Source organism: Arabidopsis lyrata (assembly GCF_000004255.2).
Source record: "Arabidopsis lyrata subsp. lyrata unplaced genomic scaffold ARALYscaffold_5, whole genome shotgun sequence".
Classification (NCBI taxonomy): Eukaryota; Viridiplantae; Streptophyta; class Magnoliopsida; order Brassicales; family Brassicaceae; genus Arabidopsis; species Arabidopsis lyrata.
The window spans coordinates 20,589,333-20,609,119 of NW_003302551.1; the positions used below are offsets into that span (position 1 = coordinate 20,589,333).

The window sequence follows — 19,787 nt, forward strand, 5'->3', positions numbered from 1 at the left end:
AAGGTCGTTCATTACTGTTGGAGCTCAGTTTCCCGGTGGTTCTCCTTTTGCAGATTGGGTTGGAGATCTTGAAGCTCGCCCTTGTCCAACCATGGCCATGACCACCTCATTCAGAGTTGCGTGTTTCTTCTCTGACACTTCCACCTCTCCTCCTATCACGTTTTCCCAGGTTTACTCTCCCTCTTCACCTTCTGATTCCTCTACCTTGGAAAGTCATCAGATTGTTGTGGATTTTGAGGTTCTGGTTTTATGGAATACGGGCTTAGATCTCTTGTTGGTTCTTGTTGCCTTTGGTTCTACTTTTGTGCTCTCTTGTGGCACCCATATCGCTTTCATGCGATCCTTTACTGCAGTATGCAGATTCTTATCCGATTTCACTATGTCAATGTTTGATTCGGTGGAGTTCTCTTTCCTGTGTTGGAGGCTTAGACAAGGAACTCTCTAGTGAATCTGGTTCAATTGGACTTTCATAGTCATCACTTCTCTTTGAAAGAGTTCATTATCCTACCAAATACTTCACTCGTGTTTAGTGATGTTGTTATTGGAGGCATTGTGTTGAAGGCCGTTTTGTTTGGAGCAGAAGTAAGGATGACTATCCTTTCTCATTTGGTCTCAACAAGTTTAACTATTAAAGTTGGCTTGCTCTTGGATTCGGTGTTGACCCTCTTGGACCACCTTATTGGTGACTCCTTTTTACCTTGTATTGAGGTCTCTGTTAGACTAGCTCTAATATGGTATGTTACTAAGGGCTTTGTCCCAATCTTTTGCATTGGCATTTCTGTTTTTGCCGATGTAATTTGGGAAGTACAGTCTCTGTTTAGGGCTATGCTTCCTCATCTTGGCATTCATTGCCTCTTTGTCTTCCCAAAAGTCCCTCTTGTTTGGAGTGGTTTGGATGATCAAGCGTCACCGGTATTGCAAGGACCTTCCTCCCGGTTAGCTTCCTCTGCCCTTGTTGCGGAGCTTGTAACCCTTCGGGTTGCACTGGATGCAGTCTCTTATGAAGTTTTTGGGATCGTGTTGTTTCGGTCTCACTGGACTTCCTTCGTAAAACTGTATCTTGCATTTATCTCTAGTTTATCTTCCTTTGAAGTATTTTTAGGCACTTCTTGCCTTGTTATCTTGTATTCCCCCTTCATTTGGGTTGTAATTCCTCCTCCTTTGAGTGAGTTTGAGACTTAATTTCAATGAAAATTATGAGTTTGACAAAAAAAAAAAGAATAGGCTATAAAATTATTTAAATGAATAGTTATTGCTAATGACTATTTCTACATGATTTTTGGTGAGGTGATAATCTGAAAATTTTGATTAATTAAACTAATCGTTTGTTAATGCCACATCACCTTTGACCTGGCACAATCAATGTCACTGGGACCAGCTCTAATTATCATGAAAATAATCATTATCACGTGAACGTGCCACGTAACTCAACCACATGTAAAGCCCATTAGAGCCAGTTTAGGCCCAATTATGTTTGAAGAACGATATTAAACCCGCCGAAGAAGAGAAGTAGAGAACTACCAAAAGGAAGATCTAATCGAAACGGCCCATAATTTATAATTTTGTCAGGCCACTAATGGGCTTTACATTGACCCATACTAATTGGGCCAGTTAAACAATCTCGATTTTGAAAATGTAAGAGAAACTAAATTAACTCTGTAGTTAGGATCTAATGAGGCTTAAGAGAAATAATAATTAGGTGACTGAATAGGCCATAGGGTATTTAATATAACATTTACAAAATCTTGGCATTGTTGTTGGTGGAAGAAGGGAAAGCGACTAAACCTAAAAAACAAAGATATATGAGATTTGTGAAGGGACAATGGAGACTCTTTGATCTTTATCTATCGTCTTTATTTGGTTGGACCACCTAATTCACCTTCTTCTTCATTACATCTTTCATATGTAACCGAATTAATTTCAGATCAGAACTTATAGTATGATCAAATGAAATTTTCTTATAGTAGTTAGACATATTGACGCAGAAAGCTCAAACTAATATTTTCTTATAAAAGTTAGAACTAATATCAGATGGACATTGACATTTCGTAGAATCTAAAAAAATCATATCCGAGTTTTGTCCCAGATGCAACTCCACTCACCACTCATTGACATGCCTTATGTTATATGCACATGTTCATATATCTATCTATATATATGTGTGTGTGTGGAAGTAGTCAATGAATGAATGTGTTATCTGTATATATAGCTAGAGACTGGGATCATGAGCAGCTGACTTTTGCAGCTATTGCAGAGGCCATAATTCGTATATCGAAGGAGTGTATATGTATTGCCAAATTCGCATATTATATATTGATAATATAGAACAGTCAATAATGTGAAGTTTCTTACGTGTGTTATAATGGTAAAGCATATTTTTGATATATATTATAACAAGAAAATTACATGATATTGAATTTAAAAATTAAGACATATCCAATTTTTCATACAATTGAATCTCCCCTTTCTGCAGCTAACTTGGGCTTGATAATGATTCCTCTGCATCCCACCCTCACCATACAAGACCTGCCCCACATTCATATATTTTTCTAATCCCATCTATATACTTTGTTCTTATGTTTATTCTAAGGTGATCAATTAATAACACCCTACCACCAAATGTACTTTTCGAAATAAATAAATTCATATGTGATCATTGTGTGTGTGTGTGTGTTTGCGAACCCCTAAGGTTAAGAGATGAAGTCAAGTCAATGCTGAAACTAAATTGTATATAACTATCAATTTACATGTCTTAAATTGTTATATGATAAGACTCTTTCGACTTTCATTTCCAAATGGTTGCACTTGTTCATCTTAAAACGAATTGTTTTTTTTCTTTAATTAAATATCAGTTTGAGTCTAACTAGACTCTTTTCAATATAAGATTCCTCTATAGAAATAACACATTAGTCGATTTGTTCGTAGAGATGCAATATTCACTAAAGTCGAGAAAATAACCAGTATAAAAAGCCAATTCCGAGAATAACATGGACAACAAAATCAATGCTCGAAAACGTATAAAGCTTTTGCTATCAGAGTAAAAGCAATTCAGAATCAGATACCAAAGGTAAGATTTTATAATCTACATGAAACTTTCCAAGACCCATGCTATTTACTAATGTTATAAATGAATTAATTTAAGTTATCTATTTAAATTTAATAAATAGACGAAAGGGTTGGCTAGGGATAGAGAAAGGGTCCTAGACCCTGGGGGGCAAATGACAGTTGGAAAATGTTGTCGCCATTATCGCACCATCCATCCTCCAATTTCGTTATTTTTATTATTATTGAATAAACTGGTCCGCCTTTTTTATTTCACCACTACCCTATTTGATTGCGACTTATCGTATCCATATACAATCAAATATTTTGATATTTCGCTTTTGGTTTCCTCTCCCATAATATGGTCGCGGTATATAATCATATGATACTATATTTGATTAACACGGATGTACATGTCGCTCCTGTCCAAAATATCCTATACTACATTTAATTACTTAGACAAAATAAAAAATAAAAAAATGAGAAACCCTAATTCATTTACATTTGAAATACCATTGTATATTGTATCTATCTCCCAAATGCACATCTCAATCGTTCACAAATAGAATGTAATCATCATATTACAGAGAAAATTCATAAATCAATGTTCGAAAATCATCATCCTCTTCTTCGCACTATACTCATTAATTTCTTTCTTATCTTCCTCCGATTTAAGGAAGTATATATGAAAAAATAGATAGGGTTAGTTAGCAATGGTGTAGGTGGAAGAAGGAAATATATAAAAAGAGCAAGTAGACATTAAAAAGAGTTAAGTGCAATGCAAAAGCTAATTGGGTTTAATCTATTTATAAGTAGTGGTCCTTACCCTAAACTCTTCTTTTAATATCCCTACCTTGCATATCTCCACACATACTCTTACCTCCACCATATTACTCTCCATCTTTTTCTTTTTATGTTTTTAATTAAACCGCACGATTTCAGATATTTCTGAGTTGTACAATAATGTTTTTAAGTTATGGATCACGTCAAATTTTTACAAATAAGTGAAATAACTCTACTTCTAATGTATATCATCTTATGTTATACTACGTTAATTGTTTTATTATGCAATTACTGTATTATACAAGAAGAGAATAGTTGAGGAAAAAAGAAGAAGGAAGCGGATTCTCTATATCTTAATTTGCATTATGATATAATTTGTTTATAAATATGATATCGTCTCTTCTCCATTAATGATGTACATGTGTATCTATGGCAAAGTTTTTGCATCTGAAGGTGCAAATTCAAATTCAAAACAAGAATGAAAAGGAAGATTTATAGAATAATAATAGAACTATAGATAGGTCCCGTGGCTATAAGGGTATATGCTTTGAAAAGGGCGATGCTACGACGTCGCCTTCCTAATTTCCTCTATTTCTATAACATTAAACATTTAATTTCTTCTTTTCCAACATTTTTCAGAATTTATAAATAATTTGTTTTATTCGTCATTATTACTTTGTAGAGAAACACTAAAAGAAATCCCACTGGCCAGCCGGATGGAGTAATATTTGGACCGATTAATTGTTGTGAATAATAACTTTAAATTTTGGGGGCGTTATCATGAAATAAAGAAAAGAAAAGGTGGGTGAGTACACATATATATTATACTACCATATATTATAAGTTAATAAGTAAATATGTAGTTGATATAAATCTTAATCTCTGATAAAGAATCATCAAACCAAAAAAAAGAACAGGTTATCGCCTGAAAGTTTTGTGACCACTCAATTATGTAATGTGAGATGAGAGTTTGGACCACATCGATCAATGTTCTTTCATGAGTTTCACCTACTCTTTAATTTAAAAAAATTCAAAAGAAAACATGAACTTTTATTAACCTTCGCTTAAACCCAGCCTTGGTTAATTAAGACTTACTTAATTGATTGTTCTCCCTTAATTAAGCCGAAATTAGCCATAGGGACATGAATGATGCTTTGTCTCTTTCAGGACCACTCACCACGTACGTAAATAACGATAAGATTTAACATGAATTTACGTGATGAATTCTTTTTAAACAAGCTTATCGTTTTCATTGGAAGGTTCGTGTGAATGCCACGTCTCTTGTTTTAGAACTACATGTGTATTACTATTATGTAGTAATGTTTACGACGTGATGTCGGTCTAAATAATGAGCTGTACCCAAAACTAAATTTATATCGATTTCCGTTTGATTTTGAAAATAATATATAATCCTTCTAACAAAAAAAGATTTCTAAATCTTCATCCCTATAACTCTAGATACTTTGGTCGGTCCACGATCGAGAACTACACTCTAATTTTTTTATTTGTTTCACGTGATATGATATATAAATATTAAAGCATGATTTATGTTAATGTATAAATCATTCTTTGAGCTTTCAGCTTCGTAATAATAAATTCTAATATGATAATGAAAAAAATGTTTGTATTTTAGCTTCATAAAATAAATTCAAAACATTTCATGAAATGGTGGATGAAGTAAAAACGAATAATGACGGTCAAGATTCGTAATAAGAAAAAAACACAAATCAGCCCACCATTTCACAATCGCAGATGGTGATGACTCGCTTTCAATCTAGTTTTATAAGTTCGAGGAAACAGAGGACAATTCTCCGTAATACATAGACCTTATCTATTAGGCACAACAATAAAGAAAAAAACGGAATCTAGCTAGGTCCGTAAATTGCAATCATGGTTTCCAAAATAGATGGGTATGAGTTTAAGTCGTCAGGTCCTAACTTTTCTTTTCTAGTAAACTTGTTAGGTTCAAACTTGAGAGCCCAAATGTACATAGTATATGTGGACAATATAATGTTTTGATTGGGATAACAAAAATGACAAGTGGTGGTGAGTGTGATTACTAATAGAACAGAAGAATATGCATGTGTTACAACATTGTATTACAAATGTATTTTTTTGTCAACTATACTTATCATACAAGTGTAATACATTCAACTTTTTTTCTTAATAGCCGAGGAACGTATATGTATCGTCATAGACCAAAATTATGAGTTATCCGAGACTTACAAAAAAACGCAAGTATTTTTACCATTTAAGATATCTACAACAATTACTTGTAAGATATGAATTCGATCTCTAACGTTGATCCATATGGCAAATCCTCTATTCACTTTACTAGATCATGCAATATTGGTTTATAAATGAATTTTTCTCACTTATTTGTTTGCAATTAATTAGATGTGTGAATCTTTCATTTAAATAAGAGTGAGGGCAAACAAATAAAAAGTCAACAGTAAAGACCAAAACTATAAAACGACATGTCATCTTGTCCTTGTAAAAGCAGATTGAGGCAACCCATCCCAAAAAGCCTTACCACAGAGCTCAATAATTAGCATTTATTATTTAACTGTTCATAAAAATCCAATAGTCTTCTCTTTACTAATTCTTTATAATTGCAAACAAAAAACAAAACTCTATTGATATTCCTAAGCCCACGACATTATCATATATTTCTCCTCATATCCCAACCATTTAGCTTTATACTCTCATCAATACAAAATTTGAAGGGTTGGCAAAAAAAAAAAAAAACACACATATATGTTGCAATCCCGTCAAAAACTAGAGATGGAAATGGAATATATATTAAGTTGCTAATTTTTTCGTTTCTATATATATTTTCACTGACTATGACTTATATATATACTAGTATATACGTAGATTTTATTTCGTAATTGAAAACATACTACGGAAAAAAAAAGAAAAAGGCCAAATAAATGTAAATGAATATGTCCATATGGAGAAAATTGAAACGAGGATGGTAGAAAAAGGACAAGAAGCTCACATGAACAGAACCAGATTGTTCATGGGTCCCCCTCTCACCTCTCTCCTCTCTCCTCCCAACCCATATCTCTATCAATCTTATATTACATGAGCTCTCTCTCTCTCTCTCTTTCTTTCCTTCTCTCCTTCTCTCCTTCTGTGTTCACGAGAGATTGATCCTAACTTGTTTTTCCTTTCTCGGAATTGAAGAGTTTCTTGCTCCATAAACAGTAGAGAGAGAAAGCTTCAAAGAGAGAGATAGAGAGATCAGAGAGAATCGTGCTAATCAGTGAAGTTAGGCAAAAACCCACTTGCCATTTTTGTATAATTAGGTCAATCTCATCCACCACCATACTCAATTCTCTTCCTTTTTCTCAATTCTGAAATTAGGGTTTTTATCTCTTCCTCTCTCTCTTTATCCTCTTCTTTCTTGTCTACCTAAAAAAAGATTGAAGAAGTTTCATCGAAGTAACTCTCAAATCGTATGGTGAGGAAGTCAAAATCTTGAAAGATCTGAGATTGGTTCCACAAAACAAGAAGATGAATCAAGAAGATAAAGAGAAGCCTATTGAAGAAGCTTCTTCATCAATGGAGAGAGAACACATGTTCGACAAAGTGGTAACACCAAGCGACGTAGGCAAACTAAACCGACTCGTGATCCCAAAGCAACACGCAGAGAGATACTTCCCATTAGATAACTCCACAACAAACGACAACAACAAAGGTTTGCTTCTAAACTTTGAAGACCGAAGCGGAAACTCATGGAGGTTTCGTTACTCTTACTGGAACAGTAGTCAAAGCTATGTCATGACTAAAGGTTGGAGCCGTTTCGTCAAAGACAAGAAGCTTGATGCTGGAGACATCGTTTCTTTCCAGAGAGACTCCGGTAATAAAGACAAGCTTTACATCGATTGGAGGAGACGACCTAAGATTCCCGATCATCATCATCATCATCATCAAACTTCTCATCAGTTCGCCGGAGCTATGTTCCCTAGGTTTTACACTTTCCCTCATCCTCAGATGCCGACAAATTACGAAAGTCACAACCTTTATCATCGATTTCATCAACGAGATCTAGGAATTGGATACTATGTGAGGTCAATGGAGAGGAGTAATCCAACGGCTGTGATTGAATCTGTGCCGGTGATGATGCAAAGGAGAGCACAAGTGGCTTCTATGGCTTCGAGAGGAGAGAAGAGGTTAAGGCTGTTTGGTGTAGATATGGAGTGCGGAGGTGGCGGAGGAGGAGGAGGAAGTGTTAATAGTACGGAGGAAGAGTCGTCGTCTTCCGGTGGTAGTATGCCACGTGGCGGCGTTTCTATGGTTGGTGCTGGTTCTCTCCTCCAGTTGAGGTTAGTGAGCAGTGATGATGAGTCTTTAGTAGCAATGGAAGCTGCAAGTCTTGAGGATCATCACTTCTTTACAAAGAAAGGAAAATCTTCTTTGTCTTTTGATTTGGATAGATGATGATTACGAGATTAATGACTCTTTAAATGCATATATATGATAATTTATACATATATCTATATATATGACACAAAGATGTCTTTCAAGATTTAATGATATTATCAAGAAATAACATGTTTTAAAGATTCGATGTTAGTTGGTTTTAACAAAGCCTTTTGTTTTGATTCTTGATTTTGTTCTTCCAAAAAAGCTTTATCCGATCCTTAATGAGTCTCTTATTTAGCTTTGGTTTGGTCGGTGTTATACAGAACAGAACTTTGGATAGCTAGGGATCAGTGTAAAACTTAAAGACCCATGTCCCTCTAGTCAGAAACTAATCAGAAGATATGGGCTGTCTTATAAAAGTGAAATGTGTATATACATATATAACATGTGATTGCAGCATTGTGTATAAAATGACATTAAATGGTTATCAAACTTTTTTACTTTGTTTAGTTTATTTGATATGGCTGCTGTCCTGTTACTGCTGCATTTTTCTGAAGCTGTTGCTGCTGCTTAATAAGTCAAGCAGATTTAGCAGCTTGCAGGAGATGGGCAGAGACAAAAAATGGATACTTTTTATTTTACATTATATCTGATTTTTTTTTTTTTTTTTTATAAAGAAGAGCTTTTTTCATCTATGTAAGATTGAAAAGGTATGATCTGTTTTCACAGACATTGCTGATGCATTGATTGTTACAGAAGTAAATGATTTTTATATAAATTTATTTTCTGTTAACAAACTGGTTTCTTGTCTGGACCATTTTACAACTCACACACATATATATATATATATATATATACAGGCAGGGATTGTTAATGTTAGGTCTTGTTCGGTGTGACTATGCGTGTGATTAATTCTTGTAATTGCATTCTATTGGTAACATTCAAGAGTTTTAATTAAAGGCGAAGTAACTCTACTAGCTACTTATACATGTGTGATGAAGTTATAGAATATTTACACAAAATTTTGATATCGTATAGTGTTTATGTGTGTTTCCATGTTCTTGCCGTCTTGCGTTTCATGATTTGTGCATATATCTAGTCACAGACGTCCATTAGTCTATGTATTTCGTCATTATATCTAGGGCTTATAGCTAGTTCCAGATGAGTTAAAAATATATCTTGATAGGTCTAGATTTGTTGAGCCTTAGTGTTTTGGTAGAATGTCATAACAAAATTAAACATTCAAGTTTTTCACGAATAATATTACAGAATACAAAAAGCTATAGCCTTTTGGAAAGGTTGAAATAAAGTTTAGGTTTTTCAACAGTATTTGTTTATTAGAGGGGTTTTTTAAGCAAACTAATAAGAGCAAACTAATAAGTAAGCCTATCTACACAATAACACAAGCATGGACGCATGCAAAGATGAGTATGGGGCAGTTAAAATTTTTACAGAAAAAGTTTTGTTATAAACTATAACGAATTAAGATGTTGTTTCACAATAGTATAAGATCATTATTCTTTAATTTTAGTTGAGGGTTTTTTTTGTGTATATCTATGACTATATGTGTGTATGTGTAAATATATGAAAAAAAAAAAGTATGTGTAAATATATACGATTTGCTATTTTTGTGAGGAATCTTAACTTGAAAAAGGGATAGAAATCTATAGATTTATAACATTTATAGTTCGTTAAACTAAGCAAAAGCAGGAGCATGTCAGCTAAAGTCATTACCCTCTACATACCATAGCTGTGAAAAAGGCCATCGAAATCAGCGAGGGGCTATATATACCTATAGATTACATTATGTAATCATATAATTGCCTATATATGTGAAGAGCATATGAGATATTAGACCTGAGCTACGAATAATGATGATGATTTACATGAGCTACGTATCCCCCAAACGAAAATAAAAATAAAAGAAATCAAATTTAAAATTCTTATGTTTTTAGCATCCTACTTTAGTGAGAGCAAACATGGCCAATGAAACTTTCCTTAAAATCCAATATTTTGTATCCATGACTAAAAAACCATTTAAAAAGAAACACTATATTTGGATGTGGACAAACGAAGGTTTAATAATCATTTAAATCAAAATTAGTTTACACCATCTCTTTCGAGTGTCATCGTCGTCCTTTAGCAGAGCGTCACATACAATTTTAGCTAAATGACATTGATTAGATTAAACATGATGTAAGACGGTTTTATGTGTTAAGAATTTATAATGTATAAAATATATTGAACCTTTGGATGTTGTATCCAATTAGTTTACACAAAATTTAAAAATTTAACATTTAAAAAAAAAAAACAAAAAAACACATTGAAAAAAAATAAGTGTTAAAAATTAATTATGTGTTAAACCACATTGAACCTAGAACACTTCTTAGGAGTTTGAATGTTGTGTCTAGTGATGTTAATTTGGGCTTGGAACCCCATTTAATAAATGAGTGTGTACAAAAAAAATTAGCCCATTTAAACCCATTTAGAGAAAAATGTTAAATGGGGTTAAATGGGTTACCCCAATTAAACCTATTTATTAAATGGGGTTTTCCACAAATACCCATTTATGTTTTATTTTATATTAGTTATTTCAATAACTAAAATAAAAGAGGAAAATATTAAATATATTTTAACACTAATATTCTACTTAAATTCAATTTTTGTTTTAAATATTTAAAAGAAAACGTAAAACCACGTTTCCTAAAACATGGTTATGCGATTATGGTGGGAAAACACGGGTTAACGGTTTTGCCGGAAAAACGTGGGTTTACAGTTTTGGCGGGAAAACACGGGTTTGCGGTTTTGGCGGGAAAAACGCAGATTTATGGTTTTGGCAGAAAACGCAGATTTATGGTTTTGGCGGAAAAACGCGGATTTGCTATTTTGGCGGGAAATTTAACACTTATATAAAAAAAAAATTTACCAACTTGTGTCTAATTAATTTACACAAATTTAAAAATTTAACACTTATATAAAAAAAAACCAATTGTTAAAAATTTAATTATGTGTAAACTATATTGAATCTAGAATACCTCTTAGGGGTTTAGATGTTGTATCCAATTAGTTTACACATATTTAAAAATTTAACATTTATAAAAAAACAAAATTTAAAACATTTAAAAAACCAATTGTTAAAAATTTAATTATGTGTAAACCATATTGAACCTAGAACACCTCTTAGGGGTTTGGATGTTGTATCCAACTAGTTTACACAAAATTTAAAAATTTAACACTTATAAAAAAAATAAAACAAAACAAAACATTAAAAAAAAGAACAAATGTTAAAAGAATAAATTATATGTAAATCATATTGAACCTATAACACCTCTTAGTGGTTTGGATGTTGTATCCAACTAGTTTACACAAAATTTAAAAATTTAACACTAATCAAAAAAAAGAAAATAAAACAAAATATTAAAAAAGAAAACAAGTGTTAAAAATTTAATTATGTGTAAACCATATTGAACCTAGAACACCTCTTAGGGGTTTGGATGTTGTATCCAACTAGTTTACACAAAATTTAAAAATTTAACACTAATCAAAAGAAAGAAAATAAAACAAAACATTAAAAAAGAAAACAAGTGTTAAAAATTTAATTATGTGTAAACCATATTGAACCTAGAACACCTCTTAGGGGTTTGGATGTTGTATCCAACTAGTTTACACAAAATTTAAAAATTTAACACTAATCAAAAAAAAGAAAATAAAACAAAACATTAAAAAAGAAAACAAGTGTTAAAAATTTAATTATGTGTAAACCATATTGAACCTAGAACACCTCTTAGGGGTTTGGATGTTGTATCCAACTAGTTTACACAAAATTTAAAAATTTAACACTAATCAAAAAAAAGAAAATAAAACAAAACATTAAAAAAGAAAACAAGTGTTAAAAATTTAATTATGTGTAAACCATATTGAACCTTGAACACCTCTTAGGGGTTTGGATGTTGTATCCAATTAGTTTACACAAAAATTAAAAAATTTAACATTTAAAAAATAAATAAAAACAAAATTAGATTAGAAAAAACGTTTAAAACCTAAACACGTAAAAAAAAAAAGAATGAGAAATCATTTTGTACTTTTAAGGCAATTATGCCAAAAGTCGGGCCTTCGTAGAAAGCCCATTACTGTATGTTAAATTAAGAATGCAAAGGGATACTTATATTTATAGGGGTCATAAGTTAGTATCTTTCTGTTTTTTTTTCGATGTGGGACTCAAATTTTCATTGGGCTTTAAGTGTTATGGCGGTGGCCCAAACGTAAGCCCAATGTATTTCATAAATTCTTAAAAAGATCGAACGGTTCAAAATTAAAAGCGTTTATTTTTTATTTATTTTTCGAGAATTGTCTCCCTCCAAGAAAAAAGAGAGAGTCCTTGTTATTTTCTAAACAACACAATCATGATGCATGATCGTTTTTAGGACTTAAGTTTTGATTTTTATTTTTCTCTGGTGTATGTCTCCGACGGCTGTTTTTTTCTGGTGGTTACCCTTCAGACGAAGAATGGCATGGTTACATTAATAACAAAGACAGAGTACTTCTCAAGGTAATTCTGTTTTCTCTCTAATGGCAAAAAGTTGGTAATTTTAGGGCACAATTTAAGGTTTAGATTTGGATTTGGTCAGGTTATAAACTACTCATCACCAACTTCTGCTGGAGCAGTGTGTATTGATCCAGACTGTACTTGGATTGAGCAATGGTAATAATAGTACTAGTTGAGTTTGGGACACTACTACTATTATCTAAGTTAAGTTCCTAAGGATTTGATCAACAGGGTCCATCGTGCTGGACCACGGGAAAAAATATATACTTTAGACCCGAGGAAGTGAAGGTAGCGATTGTTACTTGTAGTGGGCTTTGTCCTGGTCTCAATGATGTTATTAGACATGTGAGTTTGCTACATTTTGTTTCATGTAGAGAGGAGTAGCTCTCCCTTGTTGATGATATATCTTGTTTGTTGCAGATTGTCATCACTTTAGAGATATATGGTGTGGAGAACGTCGTTGGGATTTCTTTCGATTATCGTGGCTTCTCTGATAAGAATCTACCGGAGATGCCGGTATTAGTTACTTTGAGAAAACAACTGACACTTTTTTTTTGCTCTCTAGCCAAGAATATATCTGAAAGATTTTTCTTTTTTGTTGTTTTTTGCGTTTGATTGTTAGCTGTGAAGGAAAGTGGTGCAAAATATTCATCTCTCTGGTGGAAGCTTGCTCGGTGTTTCACGTGGAGGACCGACTGTTAGTGAGATTGTGGACAGTATGGAGGTGGATTCTTCAATTCCCACATCATAAATCTTATTGCTACATTTTGATGTTATATAGACATTGCAGATTCTGAAAATATGACTTCTAACAGTTTATGAAATGTATCTTAGGAGAAAGGAATCAACATGCTTTTTGTGCTTGGTGGTAGCGGAACTCATGCTGGTGCCAATGCTATATACACAATACATTTGCCTGATTCCTGAGGTATGAAACGTTCTGCTTTATCTTTAACTGTCAAAACATATAGAGATTGCATTCTAAAAAGGTTCCTTTCAATCTCATGGACCTCAATGGTGTATTGAAACATTTGAAGTACCTTATGGAAACAAAAGGCTCTGCTGTTATCTGAGTCGCAGAAGAGGCCGGACAGGTAAAAACTCGAAATTTGATCAAATTTTCTATATGAAAGAGAACTTTAACATTCCCCTCCTTTCTTTTTTCTTCTTTTGTTGCAGAGTTTGCATCTGGAAACAAAGTACTCAGTGATATCCGTGTGCACATTCAACAAGAGGTTTGGTTTGTGAATTGTGAATTACTTCAGTCAAGAGGGGATGAAACCAGAAAAAATGACCACTCGATATTTTGTATACAGACGAAGAAATATTTTAAAGAAATCGGTATCTCGGCAGATGTGAAGTATATAGATCCAATATACATGATCAATATTAAGTATGTGTCTGATCAAATCTTTATATAATGTATTGCAACAGAATCTATTACATATGTATAGCACACATAGCAAAACAATACTCAGCTCTACATATAACAAACACAGGACGTGTGATCTATATATCACAAAGCAAATGTGTGCTCTGTAAAATATGACTAAAAGCTACAAACGATAATGGAATCAATCAATTGCTCCTCTAATTCCGCCATCAACACTCGAGAGATTAGAAAACACCAACGAGAAGAGAGAGTCCAAGCAAGAAGAGCCAAACAATGTGAATCAATAACAAAGCTTGGCCAGGAACAGAAGCACTTCCTGCATTACCTGTGTCACAAGCTCCTCTTTTGACTACACGAGCACCATGGCAAGCTGCGTCGGGACAACCACACCAGTACGTGACTCCATCGGCTCCGCAAACCGGATCCGCTCGGAAACAGTTGATTGGGCATCCACCCGAGTCCGAAACCCGAGGGCAGACGTCGCCGCCGGAATTATCAAGGAAATCATCCGCAGCTTGTAAACCGATCAAGCAGAGAACTAAGAAAAGGAAAGGAATGCTCAGTGTTAACGACGGCATCGCGAGAATTGTTGATGACGAGAGAGAGAGATTTCTTAAACCCAGAAATCTAATCCTTCAGAAGAACCTTAGAGATTCGTGGCGAATGGAGAGGAGGTTTCTAATTTTGCGTTCAAAGTGTTACGAATGATTGAAACCCTAATTTCATGAGATTTGGGGATTTTCTCAGAGAGAGAGAGTTTACGTAACCGTGTTGTTTGAATTGGTGGTACAGCTGGTACGCGCACCGAGTAAAGCAAATCACAGAAACTACGCGCAGTTTTGTATATAAACCATCAAACGTCATGTCGTTTCTTACTTAACCCATCAAACGTCATGTCGTGTATTTCTACGGCGTCGTATTGATGCCTGTTCAGCAACCTCCGTTTGCTGGTTTTTTGGTTTATAATTTTTTTTTTTGGGTCGTCAAAAGATTTTATAAAAGGCCTGAAACGGACATAGAAAACAGTACATATCAAGGCCCAATAAGCCCACAAATTGGTTTATCTTATCAATTCTTCAATTTATTTTGACTGAAAAGGGAAAGTTGATAAGTCTTTTGTGTTTGTGAGAATAGATAAGAGTCAGGACAAAGGAACTGTTTCCTTCTCCTGAAATAATATATCTTGGCTTCATCAATCCTTTAATGTTTGAAGACTTCTCTCTTGGATCAGGTCCACTGCGAGCTGTGTGGTTTTTAGGGATGATTACCTCTTGCGGCATATGGTCATACCATCGCCGATTGATACCTGATGAACAAAAGAAAGGTGGAAAAAATCAAGCATGAGCTTGGAAGAGCCTTTTGTGTTTAGGAGCAGGGAGTGATAGAATCCAAAAAAAAAACTCACCATACTAATGCTTACACGTTGATCATCCATTAATTTTTTGTTGAAATTTCTAAGGCTGATGGTCCTCTCATCATTTACCTGTTGAATTTATCGATATGAAATTATGGTCATTCGATAAGCTTTTTAGAGCATGGTTGTTGAAAGATACATACCATAGAATCCGCAACCCATCCATGCCAAAGAACATTATCAATCACAATGACTCCACCAACCCTGACCTGAGACAGTAAAGATAACAGCTAAAGCTATTTTGACCCTAATGGAAAGAAGACTAGCATTATTCTGATCTTGGTCTTACGAGTCGAAGTAGCGATTCGAAGTACTCCTGATACATAGCCTTATCAGCATCGAGAAATGCAAAATCATAGCTGCAAATAAGAAAAGCTTAAATGAGTCAATCATTTCACATAGAGCTACCATCAGCAATTATGCGAAAGAGGCTAACTGTATTTACCTGGACTCTTCACCGTTCTGAATCATAGACATCAAAGATTCTGCTGCAAGACCATGCTTCACAGTGACCTGAGTGGAGTAAACAAATTGAAGAATCAACCAGTTGCTCGTAATGAGATCATTTCATTGAGACACCATTTTACAAGTGAGGTATCAGTATATAGGAGACCAATGGCCAAGACTTGAGTCACAAAACAGCTATTAGTAGTCCTAACCTCTTAGCAATAACTGAATAAGATATATCTTACAGTCTCACCTTGTGAGACACTCCGGCAAGCTCATAGTACCTCTTAGCAACTTCAAGAGCGTTAGCATCTTTATCACAAGCAACAAGACGCCCTGATTCTGGTAGAACCAACGCCACAGCCAATGATGAATATCCCTGTCAAAACCACGAGCTTGTTATCATCGTCATAAGTAACGAAATCGAAGCCAACATATGTAACAATGCTAGGAAACTTAAAAAGGAAAAAAGATTAAACACCGTGTAAACTCCAACTTCAATACATCTTTCTGCTCCAAGAATCTCCACAAGCATCGCAAGCAATTGCGCTTGATCAGGCGACACCTACAACCAAAATTAAATTTAATTTCCCATAAAGTTAGACTTGGTAGTGACAAGAACTAGCATAAACCAGAGCTCATCAAGAAGCTGAAAACAGTGAAAGAACCCTAATCTATAGGTGGGAATTATTACCTGAATTTGACTAATAGCAGTCTCTTCTCGAAGTTGCCTCAAAACCTAAAACATAAATCAAGTCACTAGTAAAATCACAGTAGATCTGATTAAGTGGAAGACGAAGAAACCAAAGCAGAGGAAAGAGTTAAACACCTCATGCTCGCGAACGTTGTTGAGGACATAGTCGTAAAGGCGAGGAGTGAGACTGATAACCATTTTGTTACCGTACTTCTCGTCGTCAGCCATAACTAAAGGACTCGGCTCCGCGGGGCAGTTTCCGACGACGGAGGACGTCGGTCGGTTAAGTCGAATATCGGGAGTTCTACGATCAGAACCCCCGGAGCAGACGTCACCGCCGGATTTATGTGGGAGATCATCCGCAGCTAGTAAGCCGATAAAGCAGAAAACCAACAAAAGGAAAGGAAAGCTCAGTGAGAACGAAGGCATCGCCTGAAATTGTCGATTTGTTGATGACATTGGGATTATAAATTTTTTCAAGCAATTATTGAGAACATTTGGCTTTATGCTTAGAGAATCTGATTTTTAAATAATTGGCGGTTGCTTTTGAAAAGTCTTATTTACAAAAAAATACATATATTTTTAAATAATTGGCGGTTGCTTTTGAAAAGTCTTATGTGCATAAACGAAAATTATATATATTTTTCCTTTTGTTCAGCTCGAAAATAGAAAGAAAAAAATATGTTCTATTTAAATTTTGGGACAGGAACCCCCTTTGAGGTTGATGACAACAAAAGCCTAATCAAAATTCTATTTTCCACTAATCGGAAAGAGCAAAACAATTTGACAAAGTGCATGCCTTACTGCTTAGCCTCCCAAGTGGTTAAAAGACTTCTTTCTTGGATCAGGTTCATTGTGACCCAAGTGGTTTTTCCTTTCATGGTTAAAAGACTTCTTTCTTGGATCAGGTTCATTGTGACCCAAGTGGTTTTTCCTGATGATTATCTCTTGCGGCATATCGTCATGCCATCGCCGATTGGTACCTGATGCGCAAAGAAATGTGAAAAACTCAAGCGAGAGTTTGGTAGAGTTCGTTGTGTTGTGGACTTGGGAGCACAAAGTGATAGAAACCATTACAAACTCACCATACTAATGCTTACACGTTTATCATCCATTAACTTTTTGTTGAAATTCCTAATGCTGATCGTCTTCGCATCATTCACCTGTTGAATTAATCGATATGAAATTATGGTCTTTCTTCTCATTCGAGAAGCTTTATTAGAGGATGATTTTGTTTGTGTAAGATGCATACCAGAGGATCCGTAACTCGTCCATGCCAAAGAACATTATCCATCACAATGACTCCACCAACTCTGACCTGCGTCAACAGAGATATCTGCTAAAGCTAACTTGGCCAACTATGGAAAGAGACTAGCATTATTTATCTTACAAGTTGAAGAAGCAATTCGAAGTAGTCCTGATACATCCTCTTATCAGCATCGACAAATGCAAAATCATAGCTGCAAGTAATAAAAGCTGAAATTTAGGCAAGAGCCACCCTCACTCAACATAATGAAAGAAGCTTACGTACTTACCTGGATCCTTCACCGTTCTGAATCATGGATTTCAATGATTCAGCTGCAAGACCATGTTTCACATTAACCTGACTAGAGTAAACAAATCAAAGAATCATACAATTGTTTGTAATGAATCTATCGATACTGAATCGACAAGAGAGCAAAACAAAATGTTATAAGGGTTTCCAAGAGGCCAAATATATGCTGAGGAACCATTTTACAAGCATAATATCATTGATTTTAAAGATGTCACGAAATCGCAAACAAAAAAAGTATAAAACACTAAATCTTTTGTGCCATAGAAAAGCATTGATTTGGAATGGGATATTTTTCGGGCTCACCTTGTGAGAGACTCCAGCGAGCTTGTAGTACCTCTTAGCGACTTCAAGAGAGTTAGAATCTCTTTCACAGGCAACTAGACACCCTGATTCTGGTAGAACTAAGGCCACAGCCAATGATGAATATCCCTGTCAAAAACACAAGCTCGTCATCATTTTCATAAGAAACGAAATCGAAGCCAACATATCAATGCTCAAGAAACTCAATAGGAAGAAGCGTAAAGACCGTGTAAACTCCAACTTCAATACATCTTTCTGCTCCAAGCAGCTGTACAAGCATTGCAAGCAATTGCGCTTGATCAGGCGACACCTACAGCCAAAATCAAAGGTAATACTAGAAAGTTAGCTTGGTAGTAACAAGAACAGAAACAATTAGCATAAACCAGAGCTCATCAACAAGCTGAAACCAGTGAAAGAACCCAAATGCAGTGAAACTGTTACCTGCATTTGACTACCACGCATTTTGGAAGTCTCTTCCCGAAGTTGCCTCAAAATCTAAGCAAGACACCAAACCACAAGTAAAAGTCTCTATAAGTCTGACAAAATGGAAAACGAAAACCAAAGCAGAGGAAGAGAGTTACACACCTTAGGCTCGCGAACGTTGGAGAGGACATAGTCGTAAAGGCGAGGAGTGAGACTGATAACCTCTTTGTTACCGTACTTTACGTCTTCCGCCACAACAACAGGATCCGCCGGCGCTATCGAGCAATTCCCGATTAGCCGGTGACTGAATTTCAAACTCCTGACTACGGAGACCGTTGGCCGGTTAAGTAAAGTACCGGCCGTTCTACATACCGAAATCGAACAGCGATTCAGAGCTAAACCGGTCGACATCTTATGCTTCCCCCACCCCAAAACTGACCGGAAAAGTAGACGATAACGCGAAATCTATCTCCAATCAACCGGGTCGGGTCAAAATAATTTGCTAGTTATTAAATTTATATAAAATTGCATATAAACCCCTTAGTATTTAAAATCTCACACAGGTAGAGCGTGAACTATTGTTTTTAATCAAATAACTCTTGTATTTTAGAAATATTACAAAAACAACCTCGATTTCTTCTCCAATTTAAATTTTGATGTTGATTTTGAGACATTAAAAGTACTAATCAATTAGATAACAAAACCTCCATCGAATGATATGTTTTATATAAAAGAATATTACGATATCAAAACTCATAATTAATTTGTAGAACATATAATGACAAAATTGTGGTGACTAAAACAAATAAATTACTACTT

At 34.7% G+C, this 19,787-nt stretch overlaps 6 protein-coding genes across 9 annotated transcripts; 2 read left to right on the plus strand and 4 right to left on the minus strand.

The window, feature by feature from the left end:
* Nucleotides 1-1,244: 1,244 nt before the first annotated feature.
* Nucleotides 1,245-2,760, minus strand: LOC110228308. The gene is given in 2 exon segments (XM_021025195.1): nucleotides 1,245-2,507; nucleotides 2,510-2,760. Coding segments are annotated over 2 exon segments (201 nt in total). The 5' UTR covers nucleotides 2,648-2,760; the 3' UTR covers nucleotides 1,245-2,444.
* A 3,890-nt stretch (nucleotides 2,761-6,650) lies between these two features.
* Nucleotides 6,651-8,396, plus strand: LOC9312717 (B3 domain-containing transcription factor NGA2). Its single transcript, XM_021025172.1, has one exon. It carries the CDS (start codon nucleotides 7,345-7,347, stop codon nucleotides 8,269-8,271), a length of 927 nt encoding a protein of 308 aa, XP_020880831.1. The 5' UTR covers nucleotides 6,651-7,344; the 3' UTR covers nucleotides 8,272-8,396.
* Nucleotides 8,397-12,265: 3,869 nt separating this feature from the next.
* Nucleotides 12,266-14,163, plus strand: LOC9312718. Of its 3 annotated transcripts, none has more exons than XM_021025189.1 (5): nucleotides 12,266-12,898; nucleotides 12,974-13,258; nucleotides 13,365-13,466; nucleotides 13,577-13,670; nucleotides 13,922-14,163. In XM_021025189.1, exons 2-5 carry the CDS (start codon nucleotides 13,185-13,187, stop codon nucleotides 13,988-13,990), a joined length of 339 nt encoding a protein of 112 aa, XP_020880848.1. In that variant the 5' UTR covers nucleotides 12,266-12,898; nucleotides 12,974-13,184; the 3' UTR covers nucleotides 13,991-14,163. The 3 variants fall into 3 exon arrangements, with proteins under 3 accessions (XP_020880848.1, XP_020880850.1, XP_020880849.1); XM_021025191.1 differs by having other exon boundaries at nucleotides 12,266-12,745; nucleotides 12,825-13,258; XM_021025190.1 differs by having other exon boundaries at nucleotides 12,267-13,087; nucleotides 13,163-13,258.
* LOC9312719 lies at nucleotides 14,145-14,931 on the minus strand. Its single transcript, XM_021025188.1, has one exon. The coding sequence runs from the start codon at nucleotides 14,711-14,713 to the stop codon at nucleotides 14,360-14,362; it is 354 nt and encodes a 117-aa protein (XP_020880847.1). The 5' UTR covers nucleotides 14,714-14,931; the 3' UTR covers nucleotides 14,145-14,359.
* Nucleotides 14,932-15,146: 215 nt separating this feature from the next.
* On the minus strand, nucleotides 15,147-17,189 carry LOC9314493 (putative caffeoyl-CoA O-methyltransferase At1g67980). Its single transcript, XM_021025173.1, has 9 exons — nucleotides 16,826-17,189; nucleotides 16,691-16,735; nucleotides 16,478-16,561; nucleotides 16,250-16,375; nucleotides 15,995-16,062; nucleotides 15,839-15,908; nucleotides 15,693-15,758; nucleotides 15,541-15,618; nucleotides 15,147-15,441 (listed from the first exon to the last, which is right to left on the minus strand). Exons 1-9 carry the CDS (start codon nucleotides 17,147-17,149, stop codon nucleotides 15,400-15,402), a joined length of 903 nt encoding a protein of 300 aa, XP_020880832.1. The 5' UTR covers nucleotides 17,150-17,189; the 3' UTR covers nucleotides 15,147-15,399.
* A 164-nt stretch (nucleotides 17,190-17,353) lies between these two features.
* LOC9314494 (O-methyltransferase MdmC) lies at nucleotides 17,354-19,460 on the minus strand. Of its 2 annotated transcripts, XM_021025176.1 has the most exons (10): nucleotides 19,131-19,460; nucleotides 18,987-19,040; nucleotides 18,772-18,855; nucleotides 18,549-18,674; nucleotides 18,226-18,293; nucleotides 18,081-18,150; nucleotides 17,943-18,008; nucleotides 17,776-17,853; nucleotides 17,611-17,673; nucleotides 17,354-17,550 (listed from the first exon to the last, which is right to left on the minus strand). In XM_021025176.1, exons 1-9 carry the CDS (start codon nucleotides 19,377-19,379, stop codon nucleotides 17,632-17,634), a joined length of 837 nt encoding a protein of 278 aa, XP_020880835.1. In that variant the 5' UTR covers nucleotides 19,380-19,460; the 3' UTR covers nucleotides 17,354-17,550; nucleotides 17,611-17,631. The 2 variants fall into 2 exon arrangements, with proteins under 2 accessions (XP_020880835.1, XP_020880834.1); XM_021025175.1 differs by having other exon boundaries at nucleotides 17,354-17,673; nucleotides 19,131-19,459.
* Between the last annotated feature and the right edge of the window lie 327 nt (nucleotides 19,461-19,787).

What these genes read in the sequence shown, in the direction of transcription:
- LOC9312717 (XM_021025172.1), top strand. Translation starts at nt 7,345, where the DNA reads ATGAATCAAGAAGATAAAGAGAAGCCTATTGAAGAAGCTTCTTCATCA.
- LOC9312718 (XM_021025189.1), top strand. Translation starts at nt 13,185, where the DNA reads ATGGTGTGGAGAACGTCGTTGGGATTTCTTTCGATTATCGTGGCTTCT. An exon ending in AGAATCTACCGGAGATGCCG is followed by an intron (nt 13,259 to 13,364) that starts GTATTAGTTACT and finishes TTTGATTGTTAG; the next exon opens with CTGTGAAGGAAAGTGGTGCA. An exon ending in AGATTGTGGACAGTATGGAG is followed by an intron (nt 13,467 to 13,576) that starts GTGGATTCTTCA and finishes AATGTATCTTAG; the next exon opens with GAGAAAGGAATCAACATGCT.
- LOC9314493 (XM_021025173.1), bottom strand. Translation starts at nt 17,149, where the DNA reads ATGTCATCAACAAATCGACAATTTCAGGCGATGCCTTCGTTCTCACTG. An exon ending in CTGCTATTAGTCAAATTCAG is followed by an intron (nt 16,562 to 16,690) that starts GTAATAATTCCC and finishes TTTTGGTTGTAG; the next exon opens with GTGTCGCCTGATCAAGCGCA. An exon ending in AACGTGTAAGCATTAGTATG is followed by an intron (nt 15,442 to 15,540) that starts GTGAGTTTTTTT and finishes TTTGTTCATCAG; the next exon opens with GTATCAATCGGCGATGGTAT.
- LOC9312719 (XM_021025188.1), bottom strand. Translation starts at nt 14,713, where the DNA reads ATGCCGTCGTTAACACTGAGCATTCCTTTCCTTTTCTTAGTTCTCTGC.
- LOC9314494 (XM_021025176.1), bottom strand. Translation starts at nt 19,379, where the DNA reads ATGTCGACCGGTTTAGCTCTGAATCGCTGTTCGATTTCGGTATGTAGA. An exon ending in CCAACGTTCGCGAGCCTAAG is followed by an intron (nt 19,041 to 19,130) that starts GTGTGTAACTCT and finishes TGTCTTGCTTAG; the next exon opens with ATTTTGAGGCAACTTCGGGA. An exon ending in TGCGTGGTAGTCAAATGCAG is followed by an intron (nt 18,856 to 18,986) that starts GTAACAGTTTCA and finishes TTTTGGCTGTAG; the next exon opens with GTGTCGCCTGATCAAGCGCA.